This window comes from Colletotrichum costaricense (genome assembly GCF_030867565.1).
Source record: "Colletotrichum costaricense strain IMI 309622 chromosome Unknown Scaffold_12.1, whole genome shotgun sequence".
Classification (NCBI taxonomy): Eukaryota; Fungi; Ascomycota; class Sordariomycetes; order Glomerellales; family Glomerellaceae; genus Colletotrichum; species Colletotrichum costaricense.
In genome coordinates, this window is record NW_026848241.1 from 695633 (window position 1) to 717682 (window position 22050).

The following is a 22050-nucleotide window of genomic DNA, read 5'->3' on the forward strand; positions in this document are numbered from 1 at the left end:
ACCAAAATCATAGGGAAGCTGTCGAAAAGCATGAGACTCTAGATTAAGTCAAAACAACTGTTATTACGAACCTACATGTACTCAATAGCATACTTCGCGACGGTGACAGAACCCTCGTCTGGCAGCTTGATACAAGATGGAGGCCGACCAGTTGGCCGTCAGACTCGACGATTTGAGGGCCATCGCCGATGCCACCTTTCGATTGACCTTTAGCTTCACCAAAAGCGACAACAAGTTGAAATCGGAGATCCGGGCCGTTGCTAACGAAATACAAGACATCGCGGGCTTGTTGCATCGACTTTCTCTGTTAGCATCAGGACTTGAAGAGACTAAGGACCATGATTCGGACATCAATGCTGCCCCGCCCCCACTGATCTCATGTCGCACCACCTTAGAACAACTAGGGGGATCGCTAAGGAGACGAACAAATAGATCGGGCGACGACGGATGCGAACAGAAAAGGTACGCCGATGTCAAGTGGCCATTTACGAGGGCCTGGACAACAGATCTCCTGAATGAACTGAGTGAGCACAAGAAGACAATTTCAGAAGGATTGAATGGAGAATCAATCAAACATCTGTTACAGTTACTATCAAAAGGGAAGTCTGTGGCAACCATACGTGACGAAGACTGGATATCCGAAGTTTTCACCGACTTTCTCCAATCCTCTGGGTATTTCCAAGGCATCTATATGGTCCTCAATACCTTTCTACGCGCCCGAGAAGATTCATACATCAAGATACAAGATCGATACAAACACTTGTCAATACAGTCAAGCTTTTTCCAAGGAGAAGACTTCGAAAATTGGCTTGATAAGGGAGGATCACACCTTCTCTTCACAGCTCCTCCGGGCGGGGGGAGAACCGCCTTCACCGGCGCACTAGCACGGGAAACCTTTCGGCGACGCCGTGCACGAACTGTTGTTGTACCCATCTACTTTGAGCTTCTAAGTGGATGGACCAGATGGACCACGGATATGAACATACTTGGCACCATCGTTGCTCTGATCGCGCGCCAGAATCAGGGCGCGTTCGAAGTCTTACGCCGATATCGTCGCGACCTAAATATCCAACCGAGATGGGCAACAAACGGAGCGAGCATGGAAGGACTGAAAGGTGTTCTTTGGCAAATGTCAACTTTCTTTGAACATGTCTTGGTCATTGTGGACTGCTCAAAGTCTGGCGGAGATGGCATCATACCGATGATCGCCTCTTTGTTAAAGACTTCCAAAGAATCCGCACCGAACTTTAGTTTGGCAGTGGTTTGTCAAGACCTCGAGTTTGTTCGGGAGTCTTTGGGCGAATCCGTCACTAAATGTGACATTGCACCATCCATGGCCATCTTGCAGGCTTTCGCTGCCACCGAGGTAGAAAGACGAGTCAGGACCGGGGCTCTGCGGTTCCAACGGACAGCAGTGAAGGATGCTACGATCCGCAAACTCAGCGTTGGTGACGACCATGTGTAAGACAATGAAACACTCACGAACCGTATAAGGCTAATAATCAAGACAGCTTCTGGAAGATCGCATATCAACTCGACCACCTCTGCTCCTTGCAGTCCCACTCTGAGCAGGTTGAGTTTTTGGAGAAGCTCCCATGCTCGCTGCACGACACCTACCGCTTAACGCTGGAAGAATTTCAAAAGCGGACGCCAGAATCTCGAAGCTTGATCCTCAGGGCTTTACAACTGACGAAATGTTCGCGCCACAAACTGAGTGCCCAAGAGTTCTGCCAAGCCCTTTCAGTTTCAGGCATTTCCGGGCTAGATCCTGAGATGTTGGAATATCCGGAGGTGGACGAATCAGAGATTCTGCGACAATGCAGTCCTATGATCATAAGATCGCTGGATGGCAACAAGTTTGCGTTTGCGCACGATTCGATTGAAAGCTTCCTTACGCATAGATATATCGACCAATCCAGCGATTTGGCCGCATATTGTCTCACGACTTCCGGAACGAATCGGCTTCTTGCTACCTGTGCACTCAAGTTCCTGACCTTAGGTCACTTCGCTCGACTTCCAAGCTTATCGTTGTCAGAAGTGGATTACATAAGGACCAGGAACGAGAGATACCCCTTTTACAGGTTCGCCGCACTGACTTGGCACAAAATTGATGTCAGTCATTGGCAGGACCCGGAGTTGGTCGTGGAAGCCATGGCGCTTTTTGACCCCAAACAGACAACAAACTTCAAGGCTTGGTGTCTTGAGATCTGCCGCCAACACAGAATGAACGGCGACTGTAACAATTGGAGAGGACGGAAAGACAGAGGCATAATCAGGAGGCCCCCATCTACCTGTTCCGAAACTACGGAAGTCAACTCTTCCGCCGCAACATGGTCGAACAAAGATTTAGGAGATAGTACTTCAGATACCCCACCTCATCTGGGATCATCATCCTCCGCAAGTCCTCCTCTGAGGAAGAAGATGTCCAAACGATCTTGGGCAGCAGGCCAGACAAGGCGCCTTGCACGTGTGCTAAGGCGAGGCGACTTTACTCCATTACACATGGCCGCTCTCCTGGGCATCGATGCCGTCTGCTCGGAGTTGATTCGAATTGGAGAAAATTACAATCGACCGAGCAAGATAGGGACCCCTTTGCAGTGTGCGATTGGAGGTACTTTACTCATTGGTGACCACGATATCCCGGCGGGCAATTCTCCATTGCCACCATGGCTCAGCCGACCACGTAAAAGCACTGTTGAGCTGCTGATCAATGCGGGAGCGGATTGTACACGAGATTTGCCTAGTCAGACATACCCTTGGAGCACTGTCGGTGCTTTGGCCCTGAAGACCTCAGAATGGGCTAGGAATTCTGAAATCTTCGCGGTTGTCGTTAGAGGAGGTGCTCAACTGCACGATGACATTATCGCTGTGTTCAGGCCGATCTGTCGCAAGTGGTCAAAGCATAAAGATACAGGAGCCAAGAAACATATTCAGGAAATCTTGGCAATCTTAAGCGGAATGGTCGATAAGAAAGAGGGCGAATCGCTTGCTTATCTCAAAGCTTTCCAGAAGGCGGTTTCGGAAACCACTGACATCGATATACCATTGCCTGTCTCGCAAGGCATCTCCGATGACATGATTGTCCAACACATGTGGAAATCAATCGACGATGACAACTTGAAAGCGATAGAGGATCAATCTCAAAGCAACACAAGAATCAAGGACCTCCTGAAAGGCGACATCTTGACGAAACTGCTCGACTTCGCTGTCGCATGCTCAGCTGTCAACTGCTTGGACCACTTGCTCACAAATTACATGGCCGAAAACGGCCCAAATGACTGGAAAAGCAAAGCTGTGCTTTATTGCGTCGAAGATGGAAAGCAAGAAGTCCTCTTATGCTTATTGAAGGATGGTGCTCAAACCATGAGAGCCAATGCGAGAGGAAGCACCATTTGGCATCTCGCAGCTGCTAAAGCTACCTCAACTGGAATTCTAAAAATCTTACTTGAAAACAGTGACGAGGAAGAACGAAAAGATGCCTTGAGAATGTTGAATGAGAGTGGCCGTACCGTGCTTGCCAAAGCGCTAGTCAGCAAACAGTACTCAAACGCCTCTATCATCCTCAAATACTGCAAAAAGGATCGTGCGTGCCTCAAGAGCAGACATCCATCACTACCTCACCTTGTGGCGGGTATTCAGGATAGCCTCTTACTCAAGGAGTTGCATGATTGCGAAATGTTCGAATTTGTGGCTAAAGACACGCCTCTCAATTACTTCCATATAGAAGATTCAGCAGGTGTGGAAGCGACTCGCCAACTCCTGGAAATATTTCCCTACCCTTGTTCCGACCAGCCTCCAACACCCTTAAGGATATACCTGTCAAGATCCGACTTGAACATCTACAAGAAAGAACTTGTAACACTTCTTGTCCAGAAAGAGCTGTCTGCCGCACCTATCGTCAACGGTATTCATACCTGGCAGTGGTTCTGCAAAAGCGTGCAGGGTTATTTCAGAAGAGCATCAGAAGCTGAGGCCTGGGAAGTTGTCGAACTTGTGAAGCTCATGGTCCATCTCGGTTGCATGGACGATTATGAAAAAGCTAGAGAAACATCTGGGCTGGTAGAGATCGTTCCTCTCTTTGATGTCGACTCAATGCCGAGGGCGTTTACACCTGACAACGACGCTGTACTTGCGACTGAAGAGATATTCGGCATTGTTCATGACACAACGACCTTACCTCAGTACTACAAAAGTAGTGGTATGGATATCAAGGTCATCAAGTGGACTATTGCTCACAATTCTTGGCACCTGTTTCGTCGTCTTATCCACACGGATATTGATGTTCATAAGAGGGACGGGAGAGGAAACTTGTTAGAGTACGTGTGCTCTCACGGTACCGAATTCAACGGTCATAGGATGCTCGCGAATCTTTTAGAACGAGCTGAGAAAGATCGTCTGAACGAGCTGAATCCCGACGGAAACCTTGGTCTCTTACACCTACTAGGAATGCCATATGGCAAGGAGGACTTATCTTCAGATAGTAGTCCCTTGTTCAGTCCTAGTTTTATCCCGATGGAGAACTTCAGTCAACCACAAGGTTCAGCTTGCCCAATGCGTTTAGGGCCGGGGGGATTCGCGGCATTGAGGATACCACGCGACAACCCAAAGTTTAGCATACTCCAACGACTGCTTGACGAGCACATGGATCGCAAGCTTCTCAGCAAAAGGGGTAATTTTTCAGCCTTGAGTACGCACATAAGATACTGTTATCTTGACACGGCACGCCTTTTACTTTTACGCGGATCACCAGAGACTCTCTCTACCTCTGACAAGTTTGGGTGGACTCCTGTAGCGTGGGCATGCGCGCATGGCTACAAGGATATCATCGACCAGATGGCTGCATCCTCCTGTTCTGAATCTATTTGGGACTTCCAGGTTGAGGTGACATTGGGTGTTGAAGCAGCTCCCTCATTCACAAAGCCCTACCGTGGCCTCTGCGCTCTGCACCTTGCGGTACTTGCCTCGGCAAAGACTGTGTCGTTTCTGCTGAATAACGGTTTTGCCTCAGACCTTGACATCACTGATGCACAATTGCATACCCCTTTACACTTTGCCACAATGTTTGGGCAGCTGGAAACCATCAAAGAACTTGTTTCTCGGGGGTCAAATATCAACGCTAAGGACTGCGACGGATGGACCCCCTTGCACTTCGCAATCCATCTCGAGAAGAAAGACACTGTTGAGCTCCTTCTGGAGCTCGGCGCGGCCCATATGGAGACGAAGAAAGGAGAAACGCCGCTCGATTTTGCTATGCCCAAGGAAGAATACTATATCAAACGAGTTCAAAGGTCCATTCAACAAAACCTGAAGACTGGCGCAGAAATTCACTGTGACAAGCAATGGCTGGCCTCTCTCTCTCGGACCATGGAAAAGGCCATCATTGACGGCGATACTAAAATCTGTAGAAAGATTCTTAAGGAAGGTTGCCCGGTGGACATCAAGATGAGATCTTGCCATACTTGCACAGCTCTCATATTCGCTTTGTCACGTAACGAGGTGTCTGCGAACATCGTCGACACCCTGGTGGAACACGGAGCAAGTTTCCGTGGAACTACCTGTGCCCGCCATACGTGCGGAAATTTCAAGCGATACGGTATCCGCCATTTCAGCGACTACACTTCAGACAACTCCTCATCTTCCTCATCCTCCTCATCATCTGATAGTGACGATAACAAAAAGTACCGGCAGTATGCCTGGCCATCGTTTGGATCTACCAGTCTTGACATGCTCATGTGGGAGGATGATTTGTTCGAGAAAATTTCAACATGGCTATGCTCCGTTCCGGAAGAAGACATGATATGGCTCATTGACAATTCCATAGCCGTCCATGTAGCTGTGGATCGCGGCAGCCTCAAGGCTCTACAGGTTCTCTTATCTCACGCTGCTAAGATCGGTGATGGTCTTCACAGAAACTTGGCTTATGAGCTTGTGAACAGGACTGGATGGCATTCTGGGCCCTACGTAGCCTCGCCTCTTCAGGACGCAGTCGATGCTTGCAACCTGGAGCTTGTCCGCCTTCTCCTCGAATATGGAGCAGAAGTTGACAAGAAAACCACAGCGAAGGGAACTGCCCTTCACCAAGCCGCGAATCACGAAAGCATCGAGCTTGCACAACTTCTTTTGGAGCACGGGGCCTCGCTTGCATCCAGAGATTATAACCGTGGATTCACCCCTCTGGAAGAAGCAGTTCAGTCTGGCAACACCGAAATGGTGAACCTCTTTTTGGATCGTGGGGCATCTGTCAGATATCCTCAGTATGCTGACACATGTCTGGTTTGTGATTCGACGGAAACTGCGGTTCTGATGCTAAAATCAGGCATCCCTCTTCAAACGATAGGAAGGTATGGCGTACCCCTCTGGGCACCGGCGTGTCTGAAAATCCGGCTTGCGACCTTTATTTTCAACTCCGATTATGGCCATGCGATAGCATCCGAGGTGAATGCACCAAAGCTTTGGCAGATTCTATCCTACGCGTACTACGTTGGAGAGAGGGGTCGTGTCCGGCGATTTCTTCGTCTGCTGTGTCGGCGAAGTGGACACGAATCCATACAAGACATGACTGAGTCCGATGGAAAAGACAGCGAAAGATCATATGGCGTGTTGTGCCTCTTTGCTGATCTCGGACTTGTTGAAGAGGCCAAGTTGCTGCTAGACTTGGGTTGCAACATTGAGTTCGAGGGAGCTTCGACTGGCACTGCGCTAATGGCAGCAGCTCATGGGGGTCGGCTAGACGTAGTCAAAATGCTCGTCTATGCAGGAGCACGGATATGGTACGAGAAGGATGGATTAGGCAGGAGTGCAATAGTTGCAGCTCAGGATTTCCCAGAAATCGTAAGTTGGCTGTTGGTTGGAAAATTTACGGAGCAGGCGAAAATTGAGGTGGCCCCGCCTGGCTGGGTAACGGACCAACAAAGCGAGATTCGCCCCTGGAGCGGATATCGTCTTGGCAAGTTTTCTCTGTCAGGAAAATACGCTCGGCACTGGGGAGATTCGAGTTTGAGGTGGTTGTCGTGTTTGGATAAGGCACGAAGGAACTTGCGGGGGAAAGTTGTCGTATCAAGGTCATGGAACAGAGAATACTCATAGGAAACGAGTGACAATAGGTAAACCTGAATGATTTTCTAGGATAAGAAACCGTCACATGCCAGGATTCGTCTGCCTTGCATCATGCAGTGCTCCCGAATCAATGTGGTAAAACACCAACAATGCATGCGGAAAAGACCTTAACTCGGATTAACCGGCTGACAGGTACGACACCGACAGCAGACAAAGGTACGTAAAATGGCGGCAAACATTCCAAGACTGTAGCCAGTGCGCCTATAGTCGTTAGATCAACCGTGACAAGACCGTAAGTCCGGTCCAGCGGACTGTAAGTCCAGACTTCCAACGACTGTCATGCAGGTCGGTAAAGAAGGAACGAATCTAACCCGATCGATCCTTGCAATTTTTTTCAACTGCCGTAAATACGAGCGTGATCCCGCTCTTCTGAGACTGTGTTCTAATTGTAACCATCTTTCTCATTTTTGAGGTCAAGCCGTGGGTACCTAGGTAGTCATCAAGATGGGCAGCATATTCTCGAAGACTGCGCCCAAAGCACCGGCAACAGTGGCTACAGACACGATCATCCCCTTGAACCCCAATGATGACACTGCCCTGAACAGAGGCATTGTCATGGGCTTCATGATGCGCTTTGATGACGTCTTGAATCCAGAAAGGCTGCACTCGTCACTTACGAAGTTGCTAGGCCGTGAAGGATGGCGAAAGCTTGGTGCTAGACTAAGACTGAACGTAAGTTCCAATCTCAAGTATTCGAAAATGCGTCGAGACAGCTTTTCACATATGCGGCAGTCTCAGAAAAAGCTTGAGTACCATGTGCCTGAGCTATACAACTCCGAAAGACCAGCTATTGCGTACTCGCACCAGACGCACGACTGCAGCATCAAATATGATCCGCTCGCTTCGCGGCTACCGAAAGCAACTTCAAGGCCAGCAGTCATAGGAACTCCACCAGAAAAGTTCCAGGATTTAATGCGAAGATCAGATGGCCCCAAGTCGATGCAAGACTACATCTATCGCGATGAACCTCAGCTGAGTCTGCACATCGTCTCCTTCGATGACGCGACGCTTGTCAGTTTGACATGGCTGCACACGTTATGGGATGGGATCGGAAGGCAGGAACTTCTGACTGCGTGGACTGCCATTCTCGAGGGTCGCGACGACGATGTCAAAGTCTTCCACGGGTTTGACACAGATCCCCTGGCAGAGCTGGGAAAGAACACTGCAGAGCCATTCGTTCTGGCTGATCAGCGTCTTTCAGTCTGGGGACTGGCCCGAATCGTCCTGCAGTATATTTGGGACATCCTCCGTCATCCTTTTGAAGAATCTCGCATTGCTTGTATACCGGCAGCTTACATCGAAACACTCAAGAAACAGGTCAACCAAGAGTTGAGTGAACAGAGCACCGGCCAAGAAAAGTTATTCGCCAGCGAGGGAGACATCGTGACCGCCGTTATCGGCCGCCTATGGTCGCAACATTTGCCTGCGAATACCAACAAACCGATTGTCCTCGGAAACGTCATCAATATACGTCCTGCGCTTGCTCAGGACATTCTTCCAGAAAAGACCGCATTTATATCAAACGCCACATCCCTGATCCTAACCACCATCACCGCGGAGGACCTCTGGACAAGGCCGCTGAGCTACACGGCTGCCGCGATACGACGATCCATCCGAGAGCAAGGGACTAGAGCGCAAATTGAAGCTCGCAAAGCCCTAGAAAAGAAACATTCTGCAGCTTTCTTTGGAGACAAGAACATGCATCAGATTTTACTGTCAAACTGGGGCAAAGCCAGATTCTTCGAAACAGACTTTTCTTCCGCCGTCGTCGAGCCTCACTTAGTCTCTGTTGCTCAACCGCACAAACTTGGGCGCCCCTCGATGATTCTCAATGCGAACTATGTCAGTGGCTTCCCGCTTAGATTTGCGGGTCCGATAATTGGCAAGGACCTAGATGGCAATATTTGGTGGGGTGGCATGTTGCGGACTGGTCTCTGGGATAGAATTGCGCAAACCTTGGAAGATCAGGGTTGGTATTTGGTAACTAAGTAGTCTGCTTGATTCTATCTGCACCACGTCACTATCGCAGATCTGTGTCTTGTCTATATCTAGATAGCTGGCTTGTTGTGCTCGAATTATGTCTGCTCGTGGGTTCGCCTCGTTTCGTGCCCAATTTACATCATTGTTTTCCCAACAATAGTTTCAGGCCCTTCAAAGCTTGTTCGTTAGCCGTGAACAGAATGCCACCGGCCAAAACCGTTCGTCCTAGTCGCATGACTGTACCTCTCCAAAGGCCCTTTACTCCATCCTCGGCCATGATCGCTCGAAATGACTCCATTGTGCCCACGGCTTTGGCCTGTTGAGCCTTTGTCTTGATCGTGTCAAAGGGTTGCGTCGCTACGGTCGTGACTGTGCCAGCAAGCGCGCCGTTGGCAAAGCTCATGATCGGACCCTCAGGGCTGATTCCCTTGCTACGCTCGAAGTCTTTGATGATACTATAGCTGCCGAGGCGAAATCCCGTGGTGCCGATTTGTTTCAGGGTTGTGGTTATATAGCCGCGCCAAAGAGCCTTCAGAACTCCTTGCTCTCGCGTCAGAGTTTTGATGCAATTCACTGCACCTGTGAATCGTCGCGTTGTCTTGGCATCGTCGATGAGCGCTGTCTTGATGCGCTCGCTCGGTGTGACAATGATCGTGCTGCTGACGATCCCAGCTACCATTCCTGACGCGATACTTTGCATGGGTCCTAGCGTACGCGTCTTCTTGTCTTCGAATACGGAGCGAATGCTGTCGAACGCGACGAATCTCACCGCGTCCTTCCCGATAGACCCCACGATCATCGTGCTGCATCCCTTGTAAAGCGCTGGCAACCCCTCATCGCGCGCAACGCGCAGAACAATCGCGAAGGGGTTCCTTGTCCCTTTCTGGTGCCCATAGAGCTGTACTCGCGTCTTGGCGAACTCAAATGGGTACGTGCAGGCGGCTTCTACACCGCCGGCGATGCCTCCCGCAGCGAGTGAGAGTAGCGGCGATGTCTTGCCGTCCGCCGGAGCGACCATCGCGAACCCAGATCTGCCCCGGGGGCGTGTTGAATTTCGAGTTTTGATTGAAACGAGCACTCTTAATGTGTACACAAATCAAGACAAAAGTAAGCCGGCTGGTCGTAATCTTTGGACTTAATGTCGGAGAAATATGTCGATGGTTTATGAGGATTGCGACGATCGGCCCGGCCCGGTGTTCGCCTCGGTTAATTGTCGGCCTCGTGGGGACGCTTATCGCCGGATGCTCTTCAAGCTAGGTTACACCTTAGCGGCGATCCAATATCGCACACTGAAAACCGCGGACTCATTTTTCAAGTTGTCGATACACCTGACGCGCCTTACACACTACAGACTTCGTTACTAACTATGCGAACATGACCAACAGTGGTAGGTAGTTCATCAACTTATCATGGTCCTCTTCTCGTAAGCCTCGATTCCATGAGAAACGCAACTACAAGATCGTCAATGTTCGCTTTTCTGCTCCCTCAAACCACGATGACTTTCCCCGGTCAAGAAAAGCACCAACGCGGTAGAACAAAGACGGAGATCTTTCCATCAATATCAGTCCCCTAATATTCTCGCCCACTTGTTCTGGGTGCCGTTCACTTCTGAGACCAAGAAAATACAAAGTGTCTTGACTCCACAATACCTCATGATGGTCCTGGCTGTATGGGTCGGCGTCAAGAAATATGTACCCGACCCATTCGTCCTTATAATTAAGCCATCTAGTAATACCATCAGAATCTCTACCATGACTGCCTGCAGCTCTGGTAGCCAAGCACGGACCCGAGATGGTTAGAGACCCCGAGGTAACCCTCCCGTAAGGATTCCCGGGGGAGTTTAACGTGGTTTCTGCACCAATGATATCCACGAGGCTCTCTCCGGTTTGTGCAAACGCAAAGTCAACGGATCCTTGCACGGATGCCCATGACCATGACGGAGCCACCCATTTCTCTGGTCGGGATTTCTGAGATTTGGGCAAGAAAATATCTAGTGCCCCTCCCTGCCGCCAAAGCAAACTTCTCTCCAGCTGCTTCTGCCATAGGCCCGCCAAGTAGCGACCTAGCCTACCATTCAGTAATGTGTCGAATTCCCGAGCCATTCCTTCTATTGCAGGAAGTCTGTCTGCTGGATTGGTAAGACTCCGGGATGAATAGTTCTGCACAAGACCATCCCAATACGACGCAAAAACTTCTTTTCTTTGGAGCCAAGGGGTGTACATGGGAAAGAAAGGTTTCATCTTGATCTTGTCAAGCGAAGAATGAGGACAGATGTAATGGATCCTGGAGGAAGTAAAAAGCAGCCGCCGAGGAGCCAGTTCCCATTCTTGGAGAGCCCATGCCCGGCGACTGATAGGCTCGTCTTTGAACTGAACGCTGGTGTCTAGAATGACTGATGTGTTCTGGGTATCCTCGTGTGGAGGCTTGACAGGAATCTGGCATTGATGCGCGGCTATAGAAAAGAAGCCATCGTCGGAGTCTGGGGCATTGGCTGCGACTATTGTGATGAAAGAGTTCTTGTAGATACTGGCCATTCTGGCCGACTCATACAACCAATCTTCGTCAGAGTCTTGGAGGATACATAATGCATCGATCCAAATGTACTGCATATGGAGTCCTTGCGCTACTCGAAGAGCATCTTGCAGACTGAGAGGCAGTGCCGAAGGAGAGAATCCTTGCTGTCGGTCGGCCAATGTCGCCGAAGTGATTGTGAACGTATTCGATTTGCCCCAACAGTATGACAAGGCGGCGTATTTGATATTCTTGCCAACTTCTGCTGTGTTTTTGATCGTGATCAAGTTGTTAGCGTGATTACTGAGGTCGACGAGTCGTGTTGGTAGCTCTACCTCCCCGATGGGGAAGCAAGCGTGGTCCGCTTGGCATTGAAAGATCTCTGTTTGGGCCATTTGCCAGTGATTTGGGACTGACTGGTCTTTGACACAGTTAGAGATGTTTTTCAGAAGACCATAGTTTCATGTCACCTACCGCTACCATTTAGAAGCCTGCAACTTATACTCTGTGGTTCTACAACTCGCGGCTCTCGTTCCGAGGCATCATTGCCATGTACACACTCTTGCGGGGAGATGGTGCCTGCATCTATTTTTATAAAAAGTAGTAAGTACTTCTCGTAGCTCTTGAGGATCACTTTAATTGGTGGTTTGTTGTATGATCTTATTTTCGCGGGCTTGGGCCGTTTTGCGAGCTTCATCATAACGCTTCCCTGGCACTTCTGGCTAACATTGATCGCCTTAGAGCAGAAAGCTCTATGCAATATCATACATAGACTGCAAGTTTCCCTCGAGGCTGAGATGTCAGCTAAATTGCCCACCATGCGGGACCAATCAAGGTCGTCCAGATCCGAGGGTAAAGTGATGGTTTGGCAACGGGCGCACAACGGCTGCATGCCAGTCAACGCCGCCATTTCTGAACTAGACAGACTTGAATCGGGGGAAAGTAGGCCCTTGTACCGAATCTATCAATTCGAAGGTGGCGTTGTAACTTGTAAAGCCGGGTCAGCCACTACCCATAGTAAGGTAAGCAAGGATATCCAAGTTTTTAGCTGGCTTCGGGCTCAACTACAGCCCCGGAAGAAGACCTAACGTTCTTCAGAACTTCCTACTGTACAGCTTCTGAGAAGAAGACTTGAAATGGTAATAGGAAATGCCGACGGAACTTACGTGCTTGGAATTGATTAGGCTCAGATGTTGTCGAAGCTTAACGACACGGAGCCTCACACTTCCATACCCCTCCATACCCCTCCATACCCCTCACCTCGTTTAGGCAGCAGTTCTCCTATCCTGTCTCCGCTGTTAATTTGCTGACATTCTTCGGACCACCGACCAACAGCCTCAGTTACCTAGGCCACAAAACCCTCCATCCAAGGACCTCTATGTTTAAGCTTTCAGTGTTCTAAGAATCATGCTCCATATCGATGAATGCGTTTTGGATCGACCAACACAGACTATAAGTAGACCTGGGCGTTGATCTGTAGTTTCCGAGCCCCTCATAGCCTCAGTTATGTACTCTCATGTATTTGCTCGTCGCAATTTTGGACCCGCGCAGGACTAGATGTTTCTCATGATGCGCGACTGCGTCCTTCAAACGTATGATTCGTGCTCCTGCTCCTGCTACGGCAATGATATACACACCCACAGCTGCTGTGGGTGGCTCTGCGCCTGCTTCCGCAAACTTGGCCATGAGTATCTCACTCGTCTACTTTACTCATGTGTGTGCTTTTCGTCGAATGGCCTGGTTGCACCGGAGTCTTCGTCGTCGTGGGCGATACATCTTACTTCAGACCCAGATATGAAATGATTGCTCGTCGAAAAGCTCCGCTGAGATGAGCGGGGCTTGTAAGTTATTGAGTTGGAGCCATGGGAGCAAAGGGCCAGGGGTACGCCATCGACTCAGACTTGAGGATAGAGCTACCAAGTATTCCCAGTCCAAGTTTCTTACTTGCTAGTCGTGAGTATTAGAGTGATACGGAACCATGTTTTCATACGACGCTTAGTAGCAATCGAGCCCATGAGTTGGTGAGGCTTAGAGGGAGGGCCTTTAATAACCTACCGGTACGCCTACACTTCTTATTCAGTACGTCTCGACAGATAATTTTTCTCTACATACCGGCTACAAGCTGAATATCTCGGCCTCAGCTAGCTGTTGATGGTGGAGTAGGTGGACCTAGAATTCCTTTGGTTGCGGCACGGCCATCTACGACGGTTAGGCAGCAGCATTACCGAAATTTTCACTCTAGCATCGAAACGGGATACCCCTATATTGAGCTGGCTGCCTCCGAGAATGATACATGTAATCCGGGGCTCAAAGTTCTTTACCTCTATTACTTGCCTTTTAAAGACAAGATGCAATGTTAACAATGGACCGAAGGCATGTTCGTGGACATCACTCGGGCAATGCGCTTAGACCCCTGAATGCGGGTGAGGTTATGTTGTGGGTTGTGAAAAGTCCGCCGAGTATCAATGTTCGCTCCATGCAGCTTGAAAACGCAGGATCTTATCTTATGGATCCCCTGAGTCAAGGTTAGCCATATGTAGCCGTTTACTGGGTAGGATGCTCTTTGCTGCAGGTAGTGCAAGGCGCTTTTTGACCCTTTCTACCTTTGGGACACTCTAGGGCACCCCCATGCTGGACCACACAAGCGACCTAGAAAGCCTTGGAGAGATGACGGTGATGCTCTACATTTTAAGAAAATCGGCATTTGATCGAACCCATTGAGTGACTACTTGGGGGTTCTTCTACCTTAAAGTAACGAAGTCTGGGTGCTTGGCTGCCTGCTTCATCGTGTAATACCAGCTTCCGAGGATGTACTAACTTTGGTTGCCATGTCCACTCTGTAAGGTTCTGGCAATACAAGTTGGTAATAGCTTCCAGTTCATCTCAATATTCATGCGACGCGTCATCGCTCAAATGCACTTTCCTGGTGCCTGGAATCGTCTTCCGGCGGCGTCTTGGCGACGCCCAGTTCCCAAGATCATCATCCCGAATCCAACTGCAGACAACTTATCCGCAGCAAGATGGAATTAAGTGCAAATATCATGAATGGCAATACGAGAAAGTGGGCGAGTTCCAGCAGCACAGCCTCTGTGTAGTCCAAAAAGGGAACTGAGACACCATGGATGCCATACCTGAGAGATAGCCAGCAAGCTTCGGAGCTTGATAGCCCAATGAAGAGGTTACTGATAGGTACTCACAGGAGTGATGCGGAGTATATGGTCTATCTCAATTGGCATTTGCCCAAGCTCGCGCACTTTTCTTTGGTCACAAGTGGCAATTACCCCTAAAGCATGCATCTAAGTCATTGAGCAGATTGCCTCCCCGTTGTGATGAAGACTCAAGAGGTGATCCACGTACCAAGGGAGGCTTCAGGAGCAGCAGTCAGGAGTCCTCGAGCAATAATGAAAACGAAGTATAAATCCATGGAAGCATCCCACCATATATCAGCCAGATTCATCAATGCCACAATACAATCAATCTCAGTGTCGAACTCTTAAGACGTTATCATGTTCTCATTCAATTTCGAAAGCTCGCTCTCAGGCTCCGACCTACCACTGCGGATAACGCTTTGCCTTCTTCACTTCGTCTTTGGATCCATCTTCTTTGATATCATACACTGGATTGCCCACCGGTCTAACAGATCTCGCTTCCGAATACTACGACTACTTGCCAAGGCTCATTCAATCCACCATCAATACTTTGATCGTAATCTGAGATTCAACGAGCGATTCCGTCATCGAAATATTGTCTGGCATCTATCACTTGAGGCGTCTTGTCAGATGATTGGTAGCACAATGAGCTGGCTTCTCGGCCCTTTGTTCGTGCGCAAGGCTTCACTTTCCCAGTTCCATGACCTGATCATCATACTCTCAGTCCAAGCTGGTAGAGCAGCCGTAGTGGCATGGAACTCTGGGAACGATTCAAATCATATTCCTTACCCGCGGCTTCCGAAAGATCCTTCCACCTTCTTTGTTGGGCCTGAGTACCATGCCCTTCACCACATCGAACCTCTTGCCTACTTTGGGTCAATGGTGCGCCTGCTCGACTGGTTCCTCGGTACCGGGGTCTCACTCAGGGGCCGGCGCGTAACGATGACGGGGTCCAGGGGAGCCCTCGGCCAGGCCCTAACGAAGCAGCTTCACCTTCAAGGTGTTCGATGCATTCATACCCCCAGATTTGGAGTCGACTGGACGTACGGCGACTATTCCTACTTTGAGTCTATCCTTGCAAACACCGATATACTCATTCTCGCCCATGGATCCAAGAACGACGACAATGCCCACAAGGCAAATTGCGAGTCCCATGTCGCTATCATAGAACTGTTTAAGAAATTTTGCGAGGGGCGAAAACTTGGATTACTGCCAGAAGTTTGGTACATTGGTAGCGAGGCCGAATTTCATGGGGCATGGACGAAAGACATGGAGGGCTACACACAATCGAAACGCGCATTCGTACCGCACGCCCAAAGATACTATGGAGACGAGTTCTTCAATTATCGACACATAGTTCCGGCAGCGTTTACCTCGAGAATGGGACGCGGCTTCATGTCTGCTGATTCGGCGGCCAAAGTGGCTCTGTGGTGGATTTGTACAGGCGCACGTTACGTTCCAGTTACATATACCGGGTTCGCATATCTCAATTTCTTCAGGTTCAGACTGGGAGGCCTCGCTATTGGTTCGCCAAAGGGCACATCTCGAGGAGCTTCAGAGATATTGCGCATCATTGATGGAGGACGGGCCAAACTCTGGCCTTGACAAGAGCCATCCAAGAAAACATACATGTAGAGACTTCACTCTGTATTTGTATTAGTTCTGTAAAGCCTCGGCATATTTTTCAAGACAAAGTTCATCTTCAATCTCCCAACATCTCCTTTTCAAATCATTCTCGAGTTCCGGATGACTTTCGTAGCTTGAACCCACATCTCAGAAGCCAAGATGTCAGTTGCGGGTCGTGGGCGACCAACGTTTGCGTCTAGTATCCACACGAGGGCTTCAACCACCCACCTCAAGCCCACATGATCGTCTCGTCGCCATGTGAGCCTCAAGGGAGTAGTTCCAGTTCGATTGGTCTATTAGTCTAGTTGGTTAGGACGTCGGATTCTGATTCACAATTGAAAATCAGTCCCTTCCGTAAGCCCAGGTTCGAATCCTGGATGGACCTTTACGTTTTGCACTTATGATAGAAGTGTATTGAGGCGTCATATTGTTCAAGTTTTGGCTCTGTGATCGTATTTCAGGACCAGTGTTTGGCGGCCTACGAGCGTCGCAAGGCTGGAATCCTCTAAATATTTTGTTCTCGCCTAAATACAACTATCTGGCGGAGATGATGTTCACTTGCACTATAATTACCATGGTGTTGAAACTCTCATCTAAGTTTAACAGCCGCAGTTGCCCCGGAGCTCCGACCCCCCGATTAGCAGGTCGGCATGCGGATTTCCGTTACGTATGACGCACAAAGAACGGGAGCCGTATTCGGACTGGGTACTCCAGACGAAACAGAGCACCCTAACTACGAGCTTCAGTTGAGACTTCTATGTGACAGGTTGATGCTACTATATGAGATGGGGGGGTTTTTTTTTTTTTTTCGAATCCCGCGGCTTTAGTCGAACTAGTCATATGCCGGCAGGTTTTGAGTTTACTCGAGGATGGGGAAGTACGGCGGGAAGCACGGCACCTGCTAGGTTAAGGTTACTGATGCTATCAACTTCAGGCGAATCTCGCAATGTTTTATGAACCAAGGTAAGCCGCGGTCAACTCACAACTTGAACGTATCTCGGAGCCTCCAGCAGGTACCTCTGGCCAAGATCAACATACATAGCAGACTAATCGAAGTTCTTGCACAATGCACGCAATCGATGTTCTTCAGTCTCTAGAAGCCTGCGGGCTCTCCTTTCTCGTCGGAATCATCCTCCATGTCTCCGTCTTCCGGTCCGGTGAATGGGATCTCTCGGCACAACGCATCATCACGAACTTCACACTCGCCTATGCAGCAACTGTCGGGGTCACCATGGCGTTGCCGTCCTTGATCCCCATGGTTTCTAGAACCTCATTGGAAGCGACCAGCTTGGCCCAAGTCTCCAAAGTTAGTGCTATACTCTTGTCTTCCCTTACGGCAGGCATCTACACGAGCATGTTAGTATACCGAGGCCTATTCCACCGCCTGCGTGAATTTCCCGGCCCCTTTCTTGCCAAGTTCACAAATCTCTACGTCACGTTCAAGATCTGGAACCGGATGCACCTCCATGAGGACGTGCGAAAGCTACACCAGAAGTACGGCGATGTGGTGAGGATTGGCCCGACCGAACTCTCGATCAACAAGCCCGGCGCCATCGACGCCGTCTTCCTGGACACGGATTGTATGAAAGGACCATGGTATAATCTGCTTCATCCCATGGTCTCAATGCAAATGGTTCGCGATAAAGAGGCGCATTCTAGACGACGAAAAGCGTGGGAACATGGCTTCACCTCGAAATGTAAGTCATTATGGAGACGTTGACAGAAGTGACCGATATCAATGCTAGCAGAGACTGATGAACGGCACCACGCAGCACTTCGCGATTACGAGCCCCGCGTCCTCAAATACACCGACCGACTCCTCGCCGGCATCGAAGCCAGCGCAGGCTCCAAGTTCAACGTATCCCTGTGGTTCAACTTTTACAGCTTTGATGTCATGGGCGAGTTCTCCTTGGGCCATGGGTTCCGCATGCTTGAAGATGGCGTCGCGCACTTTTACATGAACTCGCTGCACGATGAGACCAAGGCCGTCGGGCGCTTTACGCACGCCATGTGGGCTCTGCCGCTGTATCGCAAGATGGCCATTTGGAATACCGGCGTCAAGAAGTTCAAGACGTGGATCTCGGGCCAGGTGCAACAGCGGATCCAGAATAAGCCCGAGAGCCCCGATATATTTACGTGGGTGTTGGAGGATTACGAAGCTAAGAAGGAACGCTCCGCCCAAGATATGCTTAATTTGTACGGAGACTGTATCTTAATTACAGTTGCTGGAAGGTAATGCTCTCGCAGTGATCCCATTTTCTCGGGCCACGGATTATTGACTCGCCTTGATGGTATTTAGCGACACTGTGGCAGCTGTCCTGTCATGCCTGTTCATGGAGCTGGCTCGGCATCCGAAAGAGTACCGGAAGCTGCAAGACGAAGTCGATGAGTACTTCAGAGGACATGACAAGCCTGGACATGCCGCCCTTTCAAAGCTACGATATCTTCAAGCCTGCATCGATGAATCATTACGTCTGCATCCACCTGTGCCATCGGGTGTCCAGCGAATGACGCCGCCAGAGGGTCTTCAAGTAGACGACGTCTGGCTTCCTGGAGACACCATTGTCTTTGTGCCCTCGTATACACAATACAGAGGTGAGTCACTCTCAAAAGTTGAGCAGCAAAAGTTGCAATTTGATTTGTCTCGGAGTACGGACGTGGATGGGTTACTGATAAACTTGCCAAATGATAGACGCCAGGTTCTTTGAAAGACCAGACGACTTCATCCCAGAACGATGGATCGACCAGCCAGAGTTCATCAAGAACGCCTCAGTCTACGTGCCATTCTCGACAGGTGAGTTTCTGACTGCCTCTTTCCCATCGAGTGAGCTAAACGGCGACCTTGCTAACTTCACTCTCAAGGACACGACGTATGTATTGGGAAACAGCTCGGCCTCCTAGAGACGCGATTTGTGACCAGCGCCATCGTGCATAAGTACAACTTGCGATATGCACAGGGGCAGACAGGGGAGATGTTCCTGGAGGGCAACAAGGACACGGGTACGCTGACCGTTGCTCCGCTCAATGTGGTATTCTCGCCGAGGAAAGCGTAAGCGTGGGGGTGGGTTCGGCAAAGTTGTCTCATCTCCCGTCTTTATATGCAGCTTGCAGAGATTTCCCGGTCCGGGGAGGTTGGTTGTCAACTTGTCAGGGTCTCAACACTGCACAGGGCATGCCGCTGTTGGTTGCATGGGTGCATGATTAATGGGATGTAGTATGTAGAGTGTACTATTGTTCTCGTATATGTTCCTTGGCGTAGGTACCTACACCTACCAGTGCTACCTGTGTGCAGATATTTGCAGACTCAACTGCGAGCGTGAGGTTCAAACTTGGAATATTATGATGTGTCGAAAGAGAAATGCTCGCTGTCATGCCGTGCTTACCAACATCGCTGATGATTCCGAGAGAAAAATGCGCATTAAGCCTTGCCGTACGTCGCTCGTATCCGTCGCTCCAAATGCTCCCGACTGGTAACAGGCTCGGCACTTTCGTACCCCTTTCTTCTCAAAACCTCCAAAAACTCGGCACCTGCACCGCCGCCACCGCTATCCCCTCGGTCCTCCTTGATGGGTGCCAACACGACGTGGCGATCAGGCTGTATGAACACGGGTATACTTAACCTCGCGACATTCTCGCTCGCGGACCTGGGAAAGGCGACCCTGTGCACCGTAGACCGCAGCCTCCCTGCGGTCCAGAACTCCAGGGCGTCGCCTATGTTGACGACAATGGCATTGGGGATGCAGGGGACGTCAGCCCACGCGGAGAGCTTGTTTCCTCCTCCTCCTCCTCGCAGGACCTGAAGGCCGCCCTGGTCCGAGGGCTGGCGGAAAAGCAGGGTAAGTGAGCCGTAATCGGAGTGGGCGCCCGCTCGGATATCTTCCGAGTTAGAGGTTGGGGCGTCGTCTTGAGGCGAGGAGGTGGTGGTGGATGATGAGACCTCGGATACCGGGGGATAGTTTATGAGACGCATACGACAACATTCGCCAGTATGGGCCTTTGATAGAAAATCTCTTGGCATCTGAAGTGAAGAGTTTAGTTATACCCAGCCCCTCATTTTGATGGCTCCTTCGCAGTAGGATGTCATATAAAACACTTAGATGGCAGCACTCACACCTAATCCAACTGCAAGTCCTTCCAAAAGAGTCTTTGCGAGGTTGTCGCAACCCGCAAAGAAGGCCGACATTGTCTCTCGGCGGGACTCCAACTCGGTTGGAAGCAGCTGCGTCGTTTTACCGGGGTCTGATAGGTAAAAGGACTCTTTAACGTCGCCTGGCCCTGCTCCCGAAAGCCTGTTCCACCCCACAAACATCAACATCTGAGCGTGATCTCACTGTTTCTTTACGAAAGGGGAAACACCATAAGCATGGTAGATGGGGCTGAGCACAACATACGTTTCTTCTCTCATACCGGTGTAACCCTAAGCGAGATCAAACCACGCAGTCAGCACCGCAAAAGATTAATCGCCGATCATATTCGTCCAACAACATGTACATAAATCCATCCTGTTTCTACGCCCTCTCGTTCCCGGTTGCTGCAAGAGAGAGAAAGAGAGACGGGCAAGAGACAGGACTATTCAGGCGAGGTGCAGAATACAAAACAGAAAAACTCACCAGGTCGCCGCTGCCGTTGGCGTACACCAACTTCTCTTCAAGGGGTGAGCTGAAGAAGCTCTTGGCAAGAGCAAACATGTCGGCTGCGACGTCGTCGCGCAGCTCGTGGCCAACAACGTAGAAGAAACCGGGATCCTTGCCGACGCGCATGAGGTCGGCCGCAAGGTCCTCGACCGAGTCGAAGGACCGCAAGTCAACAACTGGTAGCGCCGCCTCCGACTCCGCCGCCGCTGCGGCCACGGTCATGGTTGGCTCGTTGGTTTTCGGCGCACCGCGCAGACGCGCAAACTGGGGTTTGCAAGACGGGGGGTGTTGAACAATGGTATTCTTGTAACACCCTTCTCGCTCTAGAACAAACATAAAGATTACGCAGGGGATGCAGATGTGGACAGTGGACTTTTAGTACAAGCAGGAAGCGTCTGTGGTTTCTGATAATATCGCGCGTAATATGCCTTTGAGAATTTTCGTCCGATCCGAGTTGCGCGCCCGACAGGAGGCAATGAAGCGCGGGTATTAAAGTATGCAGGATGAAATGAATGATGTATGCGGCATGGGCGAACGCCACTTTCACAGCAGATAGTGATAAAAAATGTCCAAGCTCCTCGAGTTAAGTAACAACTCTTGGTTGCGCATTTTCCCTTTCTCTCTAGCAGACCGAACCCCTCTTCCGACGGACCGACCTCGAGATAACCTCGTGGGGAATTGGGGGTTCCGCGGTCTCGGAGGCGGTTAAAGCTGTAGAATCAGAAGAAACAGCGGCAGATTCTCCATCTCAGAGCCCGCTCATTTTGCCTTTTTGTCACTCTTTTTGCCCGTCTTGAGAGGAGCCCCGCCGCGGGAAACACACGTGGGCTTGCTGGGTCTCGGGGTCCTCGAGGCGTTCGACGGGCCAAAGAGAAGGGGAGAGTGACCGCCCGTACAGACGCCAGACGCAACCCTAAACTGGGTTAATTCCTCTCTTTTGGAGAATGGACGGCGGGGCCGGGGGTTCAAGGCCGCGGTTGACGATCGATATGTGTGACGAAGAAGCGGCAGTGCCCGCGCGTGTGGCCCCATGA

General features: G+C 50.2%; 7 protein-coding genes across 7 annotated transcripts; 4 read left to right on the forward strand and 3 right to left on the reverse strand.

Annotated features, from left to right (window-relative positions):
* Positions 1-136: 136 nt before the first annotated feature.
* CCOS01_11183 (ankyrin-2 ankyrin) lies at positions 137-6337 on the forward strand (the record flags this gene model as incomplete). Its single annotated transcript, XM_060459336.1, has 3 exons — positions 137-1461; positions 1512-6240; positions 6317-6337. The coding sequence occupies 3 exons, from the start codon at positions 137-139 to the stop codon at positions 6335-6337; spliced, it is 6075 nt and encodes a 2024-aa protein (XP_060310068.1).
* A 1223-nt stretch (positions 6338-7560) lies between these two features.
* On the forward strand, positions 7561-9108 carry CCOS01_11184 (uncharacterized protein; the record flags this gene model as incomplete). The annotated part of the gene is made up of 2 exons (XM_060459337.1): positions 7561-7788; positions 7849-9108. 2 exons carry the CDS (start codon positions 7561-7563, stop codon positions 9106-9108), a joined length of 1488 nt encoding a protein of 495 aa, XP_060310069.1.
* A 127-nt stretch (positions 9109-9235) lies between these two features.
* CCOS01_11185 (uncharacterized protein) lies at positions 9236-10114 on the reverse strand (the record flags this gene model as incomplete). The annotated part of the gene is made up of 1 exon (XM_060459338.1): positions 9236-10114. One exon carries the CDS (start codon positions 10112-10114, stop codon positions 9236-9238), a length of 879 nt encoding a protein of 292 aa, XP_060310070.1.
* An 884-nt stretch (positions 10115-10998) lies between these two features.
* On the reverse strand, positions 10999-12307 carry CCOS01_11186 (HET domain-containing protein; the record flags this gene model as incomplete). Its single annotated transcript, XM_060459339.1, has 3 exons — positions 10999-11158; positions 11317-12028; positions 12082-12307. 3 exons carry the CDS (start codon positions 12305-12307, stop codon positions 10999-11001), a joined length of 1098 nt encoding a protein of 365 aa, XP_060310071.1.
* Positions 12308-15401: 3094 nt separating this feature from the next.
* CCOS01_11187 (uncharacterized protein) lies at positions 15402-16361 on the forward strand (the record flags this gene model as incomplete). Its single annotated transcript, XM_060459340.1, has 1 exon — positions 15402-16361. The coding sequence occupies one exon, from the start codon at positions 15402-15404 to the stop codon at positions 16359-16361; it is 960 nt and encodes a 319-aa protein (XP_060310072.1).
* A 1087-nt stretch (positions 16362-17448) lies between these two features.
* On the forward strand, positions 17449-19435 carry CCOS01_11188 (benzoate 4-monooxygenase cytochrome P450; the record flags this gene model as incomplete). The annotated part of the gene is made up of 5 exons (XM_060459341.1): positions 17449-18079; positions 18155-18578; positions 18682-18977; positions 19075-19176; positions 19245-19435. 5 exons carry the CDS (start codon positions 17449-17451, stop codon positions 19433-19435), a joined length of 1644 nt encoding a protein of 547 aa, XP_060310073.1.
* Positions 19436-19800: 365 nt separating this feature from the next.
* Positions 19801-21238, reverse strand: CCOS01_11189 (2OG-Fe(II)oxygenase superfamily protein; the record flags this gene model as incomplete). Its single annotated transcript, XM_060459342.1, has 4 exons — positions 19801-20400; positions 20494-20671; positions 20774-20799; positions 20993-21238. 4 exons carry the CDS (start codon positions 21236-21238, stop codon positions 19801-19803), a joined length of 1050 nt encoding a protein of 349 aa, XP_060310074.1.
* Between the last annotated feature and the right edge of the window lie 812 nt (positions 21239-22050).